The sequence below is a fragment of the Rhinolophus hipposideros genome, assembly GCF_964194185.1.
Source record: "Rhinolophus hipposideros genome assembly, chromosome: 3".
In the NCBI taxonomy this organism is placed as follows: Eukaryota; Metazoa; Chordata; class Mammalia; order Chiroptera; family Rhinolophidae; genus Rhinolophus; species Rhinolophus hipposideros.
The window spans coordinates 66,711,140-66,724,492 of NC_138049.1; the positions used below are offsets into that span (position 1 = coordinate 66,711,140).

General features: G+C 35.6%; 1 protein-coding gene across 11 annotated transcripts in view; it reads left to right on the forward strand.

Moving 5' to 3' along the window:
* SNAP91 (synaptosome associated protein 91) overlaps window positions 1-10,020 on the forward strand; it is a 139,161-nt gene extending 129,141 nt beyond the window's left edge. For all 11 annotated transcript variants that reach the window (XM_081040042.1, XM_081040041.1, XM_081040039.1 and 8 more), the window contains 4 exons: window positions 2,348-2,431; window positions 3,074-3,178; window positions 6,632-6,734; window positions 8,606-10,020. In XM_081040042.1, the coding sequence (XP_080896168.1) occupies window positions 2,348-2,431; window positions 3,074-3,178; window positions 6,632-6,724 (282 nt within the window). In that variant the 3' untranslated portion in view covers window positions 6,725-6,734; window positions 8,606-10,020. The remainder of the gene's footprint in view (window positions 1-2,347; window positions 2,432-3,073; window positions 3,179-6,631; window positions 6,735-8,605) is intronic.
* The last annotated feature ends 3,333 nt before the right edge of the window (window positions 10,021-13,353 follow it).

Genomic DNA, 13,353 nt, shown 5'->3' on the forward strand with positions numbered 1-13,353 from the left:
CTACTGAAATTTTGTCTACTGAAAATTTTATTGATCTTTTCAAAGAACAAGCTTCTGATTTCTTCTATTTTTCTCTTTTGTTTTTCTGTTCTCTGTTTCATTTATCTCCACTCTAATATTTATTATTTACTTCCTCTGCTTACTTTGGATTTAGTGTATTCTTCTCTTTTCTAGTTTTTTAGGTGGAAGTTTAAGTTATTGATTTGAGTTCTTTCTCCTGCATATGGGCTATACATTCTTTTTATATTTTTCTTTAAATTTTTTATTGGGGGATATTGAGAAACAGTGTTTCTCCAGGGCCCATCACTTCCAAGTTGTTGTCCTTCAATCTAGTTATGGAGAGCACAGCTCAGCTCCAAGTCTAGTTGCCGTTTTCAATCTTAGTTGCAGGGGGCGCAGCCCACCATCCCCTGTGGGAATTGAATTGGCAACCTTGTCATTAAGAGCTCGCGCTCTAACAAACTGAGCCATCTGGCCGCCCCTCCGGAAGCTCAGCAGCAGCTCCATATCTTCACTCTAGCTATGGAGGGCGCAGCTCACTGGCCCATGTGGGAATCGAACAAGCAACCCTGTTGTTCAGAGCTTGCGCTCTAACCAACTGAGCCATCTGGCCGCCCCTCGGCTATATATTCTTGTTTCTTTGTGTGCCTCATAATTTTTTTCTGAAAGCTCAGAATTTTGTATATTATAATGTGGCATCAAAATTAGATTGTACCCCTTCCCCAAAGGTTTGTTGCTACTTTTTGTAGTTTGTATTTTTTTGTTTAGTGAACATTCTGAACTGATTTTGTAGTCTGTGTTCTTTGTCAACTGTGACCACTGAAGTCTCTTGTTCCTTTAAGTGGCCAGCTAATCATTAGATAGACATTACTTAAACTCCTAGAACTAAAAATGTCTCTCAGCCTTTGCAGAAGGCTCAGAGTGTTTGCTGGGGCATGTCTTCAAACTCAGTTGGGCAGTTTGCAAGCCTTCCTTGGCAACCACTTACTGCTCGCTCAAAGCCTCACGGTCAGCCAGGGCCTTCTCAAGTCTTTCCTGAGCATGCTCATAGCCCTGGGTATGTGCATGGCCTTTTACATCCCTAGGAGCGTATTTGAGCTTTTCAATCTCTAAATCTCCAAAGCATCTCATTCTCCAGACTTTCTTTCCAAGCTTTTTGTTTAGTCCACTGTTTGCCCTAACTGTTATTCATTGCCTCAGTGAGCAACAACTAAAACATTTTCCTATAAATGTTTTCCACAAATGGCTTCAGGTAACAACCTTATCACTAGGTACATTCTCAGTTTGGCAAAATAAAGACAAGCCTTTTGAGCCACTCTTTCCAGGGAGCCACCCAGACAAGATAAAACAAACAGTTAAATATATGTTGCTCACTCTTGAACTATTTGGAGTGTATGCTGTTATTTTCAAGACTACAGCTGAGCTGAAAAACAGTAAATGGAACTAGGGTAAGTTAAATGCCTCAAAGCTCACTATTCTTGCCAAGATTCAGCTGGTTTTCTTGAATAAGTACCTTCTACGTTGCTGAAAGCTCTTAATTTCCAGAGTGCCAAAACACTTGAGTATGAGGTTTTGCCTGTTTTTCTATTATTTTTATGGGGGAGGCTTTTAGAGTTCCTTACTTCACTATTTTTGCTGACATCACTGTGTTATTTTCTTTTTAATTAGGGTTTTGCTCTAATGGTTAACTGAAATGTAAGGCATTGCAGTAGGGTTAATTTTAAACATAAAGGAAATATTAGGGGGTTTTGATGTATGACTGAAAACTATTAGACGTGTACCTGAAATGGGACATGTGTGCTGTATTATGTGCAGTCTTTTAAATACATCCTAAAACTGAGAATTAATGTTGATACTTGTATAAATCTATAACTGTCAAAAGTCAGAGAGAAACAAGTACAGCACAGAAAAGAATAATTTAAAAATGGTGTGTGGGGGGGAATTGGAAACCAAACACTGGAAATGTAAATGAAAACACATTCCTCAAATGTCTAACCCAATGCCTGTCAGGGGATATAATGACAAGAAAAGACAAGCTTAGAGAAATGTGATTCATTTATAGTGAGGGTGTAAGATGGTAGAGAGGAAACCCAATGCTGTGTGTAAATCGGCTAGCCCATGAGTCCAAATAACACCACAACAGCAAACATAGTAACCTTATTTATATAAATAGCATTACGCTAGAGTCAATTTTTTATATTTAAATCTGAAATTTACGATTTCTTTACATATCCACACATACCTAAGGGGCATGCATTCTAAAAATTATATTCTGTCATTTTAAAACCAAATTGTGTTGGTTCTTTGTTGTTTTGTGTGTGTGTTTGTTTTGTGGTTTTTATGATAGCAAGGAGCTGTACCTCCAACCAGCTCAGTTCCTCCTGTTGCCGGCGCCCCATCTGTTGGACAGCCAGGAGCGGGATTTGGAATGGTGAGTGACGACCTGTGCTAAAAATTGTAATGGACATCTAAGGCCTTTGCCAAATTCCAGAGTGACAAACACTGCTATAGAAATATAATTCTCCCCAAAATGCAGTCAAGTAAAACTTAAAAAGTTAGGTCATCTGCTTTCGACATTAGTAGTGTACCCATGATGTGATAAAGTCACATATAAAATACTTAAAATTATTTCCATCAAAATAATTTCTATAGTATGTTGTGACGTTATTTTTGGAGTAATATTTATCAAGCATATTCTTATTTCAATCATCAAAATCAACTCTTAATCACTATACTAGGACTTTTCACTTACTGCTTTTATCACTAGCAAATTTTAGGGCCATCTTCCCTAGAGAAACAAGTTTTTATCTCTTCAAAACTTATGCTTATGGAAGACAGACAGCAACAAAGCCTGGTTGGGATGAGGATGCGATGTGGCCAGCCAGCCTTCTACTGTACACTGTGCTTCTCTGCCATCCAGAAGCCACAGAGCACCCAGCGTTCAGAACTACAAATTATACTTTCTCATGGACCTGGATTCCTGAAAACTTTTCTGAAGCATATTAAAGACATAAATGTCAGGGCCTTGCCATAGTGGATTCCCCTCATGCTGTGAACCACATTTCTTTTTCAGCCTCCTGCCGGGACGGGCATGCCCATGATGCCTCAGCAGCCAGTCATGTTTGCACAGCCCATGATGAGGCCACCCTTTGGAGCTGCAGCTGTACCTGGCACACAGGTCAGCTTTTTATATGTCCACAAAATAATGGCAATAAGTTACAAGTATAAAACTGTTGTCTGGAAAACTGTTTTAAAATGTTTTCCTTACTATGAGCCTCATATCTGTTGGTTCAGAGGTAAAGGTAACATGGAAGACAGATTAGCAATAGTGTGAGGTTTGGAAGAAAATTCTAGAAATAACTAACTGTTCTAAAGGCCCTCTATTCCTCTCCTACTTAATTCAGAATGGTTCCTGAGAACAACCAGGCATTTAAAATATATCTATGCACTTATTCCAGAAAAATGAGCACTTCTGATCCATAGTTATATGTTCCTAGAGTTAGCCAAACTCAGACTGTCAAGTTTGCCCAAGACTTGTGACACTAACTGCAATGAATTTACGAAACTGCAAAGTCTAAGGGAGCAGTCTCCATAAGACTTCCCTCACTTTAGACAGTAGCCACAAGTTTGGGAGTCCCATGGGCCACCCTCACTTTAGATCATCTGCCTACAAGTTTGAGTGTTCCCAGGACCACCCACAGATTAGACAACTTCCTAGAAGACTCACAGAGCTCAGGAAAATACTAACTACAGTTACAGTTTTATTATAGCGCAAGGATGCAAATTAGATGCAGCCAGAAGAAAAGATGCGTCGGGCAAATTCTGGGAGGGTTCCAAGGATGAAGCTTTTTTGTCCTCAGAGATGTGTTACCAACCTGACATCAATGTGTGACCATACGCATGCCGTATCGCCAACCCAGGATGTTCACCTGATCCTCAGTGTGCAGTTTTTATTGAGGTTTCCTTGTATAGGGATGGTTGAATTATTACCAGTGTGGTTGAACTCAATCTCCAGCCCCACTCTCTCCTTGAAGTCAGGCTAATACCATGTGGCCTAAAGACTTAACTCTCTAATCCCAAGGTTGGTGTTTCCGTCATGGCCAGCCCTACTCTGGGATATCTTGTTAGTATGAACTTATCAGGTGCGCTTCCAAGAAGCCACTCTGAATAACAAAGCATCCCTATCATCCAGAAACTACAAGGGTTAGATGTTACCTACCAGGATCCAGGACAAAGGGCAAACCTCTTTGTAGGTAAAGTGAAATTTCTTACTACACGATGGGCTTAACTTCATTGACAATGGTGCTAAAATATATGCAGTTTATTGAACTGTTTTTGCTGCTAATAGTTACAGTCATGTTGATGATAGTCATGCGTCAGCCTTTTTTTGATTCCTCTTATAAATCGTCTGGCCAAGGTGGAGCTATGTGTAGAACCAGAGCAGTTTTCATTATTAGAAAAAGATTCGGATAGAATCAGAACACCAAGTTATAACTTCACTAGTGCTATGCTGAGCAAACCAAAACAAATAACTCAAATACATTTGAATGATGTCAGTAAATGGTTTCACTTCTATATTTTTAACTTACCAGATGGGTATTTATATTGTTTGATCCATAGGAGTCCTACTGTGAACTTTCTAACTGTATATTAATCCCCTTTTCTTCCTTGAATCATCTCTAAATCCATTCTCTAGCTATTTCCAGAATTTGCTTTCAACTTCTTTACTTCAACCTCTCAAAAGCCACAGTGACCAGGAGAGAGCATTGTAGGTATTCAAAGAGATAAATTTAGAATATGAAAAAGCCTCGCCTTTAATGCCTGCAACCAAAGCACTGTCTTCATGAGAAATTTTCTAGTCTGCTCTGAGACTAATGAACCCTGCCTAGAGTTGTTTGTGGGGAGAATGAAGAAGGTTTGGGGGTTAATAGTTGGAGTTAAAATTAGTGTAGATATATTTATATTCTAGGAAGGCTGTCATTAATTAGGAGTGTTTCCTTGGTGGTTGAATATATCCATGACTATTTACCACCTTTTTGAAAAAAAGGAAGAATGTTTCTATTTTTATGAAATTTGAAGAATGTTATTGAGATTTTAAAAATCGATTGTATTTGGTGTGCTAAAAACTTTAGAAGTAAATTAATACAATTGTATTACTTAAGGTAGTTGTCTTCTTGCATAATGCCAGTGTTACATAGCATCAATTTACTTACCTCCAAGAATGGAAATGAAAAATAGATGATACGAAAACATGGTGTTTCAATCATGTAATTGAATTTATAGTAATTTAAGAAATGGTATGCCATATTTATACAATTTTTAGATTGTATACCCTATATCAGAAAAGAAGCATAGCTGATTATACTAGATAATAAAACAAACATGACTTTGTAGCTTCAGAGAACAAAACAGCTTTTCATTACTGATGTCTGGACTATTCCGTTATTCCTCGGTTGGTATCATGATGTTCTTGTCATCTCACCTAATTATTAATTATGGACTAATCTTGGCATTTCTTATCTTCCAAACAAGTTCAATCCTTACACTTATTTTTTCCTGACCTATGATGTTTGAATCAAGTTTTAAAATGGAAATCTGACTGATAGATTCTACAGCAAGTCAGCAGTTTCTGGACATAGGAACAAATCTGAAAACCCTTACTTCTGGAGCTCTGTTTATGGAACCAATAGAAACATACATCCCTGCCCCACAATCCCAGATTATTGAGAATTCCATCGTGTTATAAGCATAGGAGATTAACTGGACTCAAAGGACATGTGTCAATTATTGCTCTATATCGATTACAGACATTTTCAAGGCCTTGTACCGTAACATTTCTGCAAAAGCCTGCTCCCAGAATTTATTTCTGTCACACAGTAAAATAATTTAGGTGTTAATTAAACAGAAACAAGATAAATTCCTTGTTGCTTTTGCTGTATGTTAGGTATGACTCTTTGCTATAGTGTTTAATAATTAGTCTTTGCTGTAAACTGGACAGGCAATATTGAAATTTAGTGGCATTCATTATTTAGGAAACTATTTGCTCGTCCAAAACTTTTTGCTCGTCCAGTCAAGTGCCCCAAACTTGACTGGTTTTCACTTAAAACACTTTATATGAAATCGTAATATAGTTAACTAATAATTTAAAGAAATTTCTTATGTGGCTTTCTGCAAACTGTTTACTTTCAATTTTTCCTTCAAACTCACTCTCACTATAAGAAAAGTCACTTAAGTTCCTTTATTAGTTCAGTGGTACTCATAACTCAAAGTCAGAATGCTTTTGTTTAGAAAAAATGTTTTGTTTACTATATATTCGTAATATCTTCATGTGACTAGTTTTTCACATCTTCTCTAACTCATATCCATATTGTTCTACCAGAGTCCTCAAATTCTACTTTGGCTACATCTGATGTCAAAGAATTTCAAGAAAGCCAAATATCATTTGCAGTGTCTTTTACAAATCCGAAATTAAACACAACTGTGACTAAGTAGAACAAAGTAGATTTTATAAACCTTTAGCCATCTAATCTTCTGCATGTTTGTTTTCTGTGGTATGTGCTCTGGCTAATGCTTATCTATCTCTCTGTTTGCTTTCTATTTCTGCTCTTTTGGGCTGGCTTTTCCACATTAGCTTTCTCCAAGTCCTACACCTGCCACTCAGAGTCCCAAGAAACCTCCAGCAAAGGACCCATTAGCGGATCTTAACATCAAGGATTTCTTGTAAACAATTTAAGGTATCTAATATAGAGCTTTACCTGTGGGATTGTAATAATGATCTATGTACTGCTTAGCTATTTCAGGTATGATATTTGTACTTCTGTGTTTTGAATATATGTTAATAATAATAATAACAACAACAGCTGGAATGTTTATACTTTTAAATCAGTATTAAAAGCTATCAATGACATTTTTAAAATCTCCATTTATAAAACTAAGAGGAAGAGAAACCTCCACATGGTCCTTACACTGGAAAGCACAGAGATTATACTGATAAAGCAAAAAGTTGTCCAAGCCACTTGGTAAATTAGAAAATTGCCACTTTATTACTTGATCATTGGAATTTATAGAAAGGTAACATTTATAATACCGTATTTATAAAACATCTAAGAATGTATTTGGATACATATCATATTTTTATTTGTTTATCTGTTTTTGGCCTCATCAAATAAAACTTCAATTATTATCCTTTGAATTTCTGATATTCAAGCAGAATTTTAAATTTTAACATTCTAGTTTTAGATTTCTAATGTAATTTATGAAATGATTAACAATGAACTTATGAAAGGAAACTGATGAAGGAAAAAGTTTACTATTAACTCCAACCCCTACCACAGTGGGTAGGTTCTCAACAAATCCTTGCTGACTGTGGATGAACAGTAATAATGCTGATTTTCATTTGTACAGTACTTTTTCTGCCTTCCCCGTCCTTAACTTCTTTAATCATCTCTGAAGATCAAATCCTGTGAGATAAACTAGCCAGGTGCTTTTGTCTCCATTTCACAGCTAAAGGAACTGATCCAAAGCATTAAGTGATTAGCGTGAGGTCACACTGAAAGAGCAGTAAGAGTGCGGAAGTGTTTGGACCACTGTCCAGTTATTTTTATTACACATCTATACCTATATATATATTTTTTTTTAACTTTCTCTAATGCCTACTAAGATATTTTGAATTCCTGATTTATGATTCTTTTTCTTATATAAGAGTAATATTTTGCCATTTTACAACCTTGATATCTCAGCCAAGTAATTTCTCCTTGTGTCTAACTTTTATATTCCACTTTGTGTTGGACTGGGCTGATCCAGGCATAAATAAGACAATGAGCACTTATTGTAGCAATTGAAATTTGAGGAGTGACCAAGGACACTGCATAGAGCAGACTTTTATATCTACCTCTTATTCAGTAAATATTGCTCTTATCATATGCCAGGAATGCTGATACGTTCCCAAAACAGAGATCCTTGAGCTAGTCCCTACCCTTAAAGAGTAACAGTCAAGAGGGACACACACACTATTTTCTGAAGAAGAGTTACCCACAGGGCTAATGCTTAAGACCCCAGGAAAGGTTTCTTGGCAGAAATGACTGCTAAAGCTTGGATTAGCCAAGGACATAAGTGGGGAGTCGTGTAAGTGAAGGTATTGAATCACCAGGAATATCTCCCTTCTCTTTTCTTCTGTCGCTTGTTCAACTGTTTGGTGACTATTAAACACCGTAACTAAAAATAAAAAAAATAATAATAATAATGGAAGTCACTCACAGTCCGTTTTTTCCACTGCCCTTTTTATGAAGGTTAGCTGTTCTTACTTGAATGCTGAGTTGAAACTAAGGTTTTTAAGTCTCCAAATTTCCAAAATTTTGCTGACACAATTTTTCTAAAACAAAACTATTCTTTAAAAGGTTTTTAAAATTGTTTTCTGACTGAAATTTTAAGTTTGTTTTAAATTGCAAACAATATATAAATGTGATTTTGATAATGTAGAAATGGTTTGCATAAAGATTTTTCATACTGACTGAAATAAAATTGCAAGGATGGTAAAAACGTTTGAGGAATATGTAATATTGTTGTTTTTGTGTTTTTTTTAATTTAGTGCTTTTTATCTTTACAGCTGCAATTTTTGTGACTGAATAGGAAAAAAAAATTGAGTTTGGAGACTTCAAATAAGACTGATGCTCAGAGTTACAAAGTGAGCCACCAGTACCAAACCCAATGCTTACTCATAACTTCTCTTCCAAAATGTGTAGCACAGCTGTGAAAGTGAACATTAGGAATGTGTACTACCTTAGCTGTTATCCCGACTCCCAAAATTGTAGTGTATCTGGGTTCTTTGTGTGTTGTATGATGTAAACAATGAATGGATGTTGCTGATGCCTTTAGTGCTTTTCTGGACCTCACCCATGGACGGATGATGAAGCTGGTGTGTGGTGAGCCATTTGGAAAGATGTGTCTGTGTTTTTGAAGGTTTCAATGTATATATAACTTTTGGACAAACCTAAACTCTCCCCATAAATTCTCTTTTCTTCTGTATCTCTGTTACAAACATAGTGTGATAACATCAAATAGTAAGGAAAACACTTAAATATACAAAACTTTTTTCAGTGTGGAGTACATTTTTCCAATCACAGGAACTTCAACTGTTGTGAGAAATGTTTATTTTTGTGGCACTATATATGTTAAGAAACTTTATTTTAAAAAATGTAAAGGTTAACGTCCATAATAAATATTTCTCCTTGAAGATACCTTATCAAGAATGAAAAAAAATAATATGGAAAGAATTCCATATTTAATCACTGCTATATTAAAATATATATTTTAATTATGTTTGACAGGTTTTGCATCTAAATTGACCTACTTATTCATTCTTGATTAAATGCACTGAAAAATAAAGGGTCCACTTCTATCATGTCCATGCAAATGCAATTAGAGATGTGCTATTCAAGTGATATTATGAAGGCACCTTAAGGTATATTTGTAATTTAAAGATTACTGCAAATATTTTAATTTTATTGTGAATTTTATGTACATCTGTTAATTTAGTATTTCTTTGTATGTTCTGTAGACTAGTTGTTCTTCCATCCCTCACTTGAGCTCAAAGTAGGTTTTGTTGTACCATTGTGATTAGAATTTAAACTAATTCAGAGAGTTGTATCCTTTACTGTACATACTGTATTCTTTAATTTTTAATTTGTTGTCATACTGTCTGTGCTGATGGCTTGGCTTAAGATTTTGATGCATAAATGAGGTCACTGTTGATCAGTGTTGCTAGTGGCTTGGCAGCTCTTTGTAAAAGCATATTGGGTTGGAAAGGTGTTTGCCTATTTTTCAAATTATTTAATAGATGTATGGTACCATTTAAAAGTGGTTGTATCTGACTTTACTGTGGGGATAACATACACTGTAATGGGGGAAAATTACCTAAAACCAATTTCAAAATGGCTTTCTTTGTATTTCAGTTTAAAAACCCAGTGCATGTACGCCCTCTGAGATGCAATAAACACCTTGAACAAAGAAAATGCAATCATTATCTTTCTCTCTGGTTATTTTTTAGGGGAAAAAGTCAGTTCCTAGTGATACACATAGCACATACAAAATATTGAAAATAAAAAAAAAATTAAGGGTGAGAAATGCTGTCCATGCAGACATAGTTTTGTTAATTCTACAATAAATTAAAAACAAGTAAAAAAAGAACTATTTTAAGCAGCTGTCATTAAACTTGGGACTCTGTGGCTGCTGCCAAATAAACTGAAATTCCATATTCCAAAAAAGAAAAGGATGAACTTTCTTTTAAAATACACTGTGAAATTCTTATAATAGTTTCATGAGAATTCTCCATGGAAGTTGAAGAATCACGTGACTGTAGGTTGTCGTTCACTCACACACTTGCATGCAGTCATCAGACACAAAATGTAGATTAGCCTATTATAGTAAAATTGGATGATGTTATGTTTAGAACTACGTTGTTACATCTCAAAAAGTAGTCCAATCTCAAATAGAAGTATTAATCAATTAGAAGCACACTCTCATTTCTAAAACTATCTTTTCCTTAGTTACCTAGTTTTGTATCTCAAGACCTGCTTTCAAGAACTAGTATCTGATTATGTAATAATGGTTTTTATTGATTACATATGATCATATATTACTTTGTGGGCATATTGTAATAAAAATGTGTTAGATTGCAAATAATTTTAAGTTTAATATTGACTATTTTAAAAGAAGCTTTTCTCTTCATTGACTGTGGTATAAATTCTTAATAGGCAAAGCTATGAGAGTATTATTTTTAAATCAGACACTGGATCCTTGAGAGTGAGAGTCTTGGTGTCCTTGTGGAGAAATTCTCTTACAGATGATATTCTGGATGAAGTCCCTTGGATACGTAAAAAATTCATCTCTCTGGATCATTTTCAGCTCAGATCCCGTTTGTCTGTGGTGTCCCTTCACATGGTGAGATGCCTTTCTAGCGTAACCTCTGCCTCAGTTCCACCCTCTGTACAAGCACACTGTTCTGTGTGTGGCCATGCTACTCATTCAGAGGAAGCAAGTACTTTGCTGGCCCACACAGGGCCTTCGATCTGAAATTGCCTCACTAACCCCACAGTACAGCTGAATCTCACTGGTCCAGCACGACTCCCACCCTGTTCTTGTCAGAGCACAATTTTCAACAGCTTTTATGGCACTTAACTTCCTGTGTTATAATCAGCTATGAAGATGACATCTACTCTGGGTGATTGTGAGCCTCAAAGGCAGGAAACATCTCCTCATGTCCTTAGCCCCTAGTACTTCAGTAGGTGCCAGATAAGTGTCTGAAGGATGAATACAGTACTTCAGTTCTTAGAGGTTGCTTCACTTACATGGATCCTGCTCGGCTGTTACTACATTTCTGATGACTGAAGAATAACTCTTGTGCTTTTATTGTCAAATGTTATGAGAGTTTTCATAGCTCACTGTCAGCTCATTGTAATAGAAGAACTAACACCAATTAAAAACTCATCTTGAGTTTAAGATTGGAATCACTTTACATATGGTATAATGATTGCAAATGGCTCCCTCAGTATTAACATGTCTCCTTTGTTCTCTATTTTTCATGTCATTTGCTGTACTTAAAAAAAAAAAAAGTAAAGACGAAAGACCAAAGACTTTTTGGGAGGAGTCTTAAGGTTCAGAAGAGAAGGAAAGGAGTGGATATGAAAAAAGAAATAAGAACTTGACTCGCAGAAGATAAGCTGGGCAAAGCCTTCGTTGTGCCTCTTCAATAGATACCTTTAACAATAATGTCTGCAGATTATTGTCGGTGGAAAAGGGGCATGATCTTGCAACACTGATTACAGTGTTTCTTGTGTGGAAGTAGAGCTATTTTAGTTGAAAAATCAGTCATGTTGGTCTATATTTTTGAAGCAACAAATTTTGTGGTAGTTTGTCATTCATCCTCTTGGGCAGTGAGAAAATTTCTGTTTCTTGTAGCCTGGCTGACAGCAGATTTCACTACTGGATCCATTATTCAGATCTCCTCTGTGAGTGGAAATGCATGAAGGAGCAATGTTATGTAATCATATGGTATGGTAATTAACCTTAACTAAACTCTTAGAGCTGTAGTGCTAAATCTTCCACATTCATTTCTACTTTTTACATGCATGTTCAAATGATTCTGAAAAATAAGACATTCTATAATTGAGTCTATAATAGTATTCTATAACTCTGATTTACAGAACAAAGGTTTTCAAACTCTTTGGTGTCAGTACTAAAATTTAAAATATATTGAGGACCTCCAAAAGCTTTGTTTATCTGGGTTATATCTGTCAATTCTCAACTACTTTAGAAATTAAAACAAAATTTTACATATTTCTTTAATCCATTTGAAAATTAAAATAGTACAACCATTATATAGTAGCAAATGAAATATTTTTATGAAAAATTGCAGTTTCCAAAAAAATAATTTAGAAAAGTTTTGCCATCTTTGCAGATCTCTTTACTGTTAGACTTAACAGAAGACAGCTGCATTCTTATATCTGCTTTTGCATTCAATATGTTATATACAGTCACTGGAAAATTCCACTGTGAGCACACTTGTGAGAAAATGAGTGTCTTAGTATTATTATGAAAATAATTTTTACCTCACAGTATTGTTATAAAAATAAGTTTGATCTCAAAGACCCTTTGAAAGGGTCTCTGGTAATTTCAGGAGTCTCCAGAACATACTTTGAGAACTGTTCTTTAAATCTAAAAGAATTGTTCTCCTGTTCTTTGAAAGAAAGAAAGAAAATTGCTAATTAATAGATTGCATTGTTGTGTGTGTGTGTATGTGTACAGAATAACTCCACCACGAGCACTCTTTTTTGTTCAGTGTCTCTCCAAATATCCACCTCCACCCCCCACCCCCCACATTCCATTTCAAGTGTTGCTAAGTCTTGTGCAGGAATGTGAGTCTGCATCGGCCTGCACGGAAGGGAATCCCTGCTCAACCATCTATGGTTACCTAAGGCAAGTTCCTTAACGTCTCCAGAGTTCAGTTTTCTTGTCTGTGGAATGGAGAAAGTTTCTATCTATGTGCTTATTATTTAACGAGATCATGCATGGAAAACACTTGGCAAAAAGTAGTGCTTGATAAATATTGCTGTTATTACTTTAAAAATGGTTATTTTTGCTATAGTTTTTGTCATTTGTCTGCAATTGTAAGGACATTAAAGGATGAAGACAGGAGTATAAAAATAGTCAATAATCTCAATTAATATTAATATTATTAAGAAATATTCCTTAATGAAGAACTAAATAAATATGTTTAAAAATTTGGGAAATATAAATGCCTATTACACATGTAACTACAACTCACAATTCAACACAAAAGTGGAGAATTAGTGCATC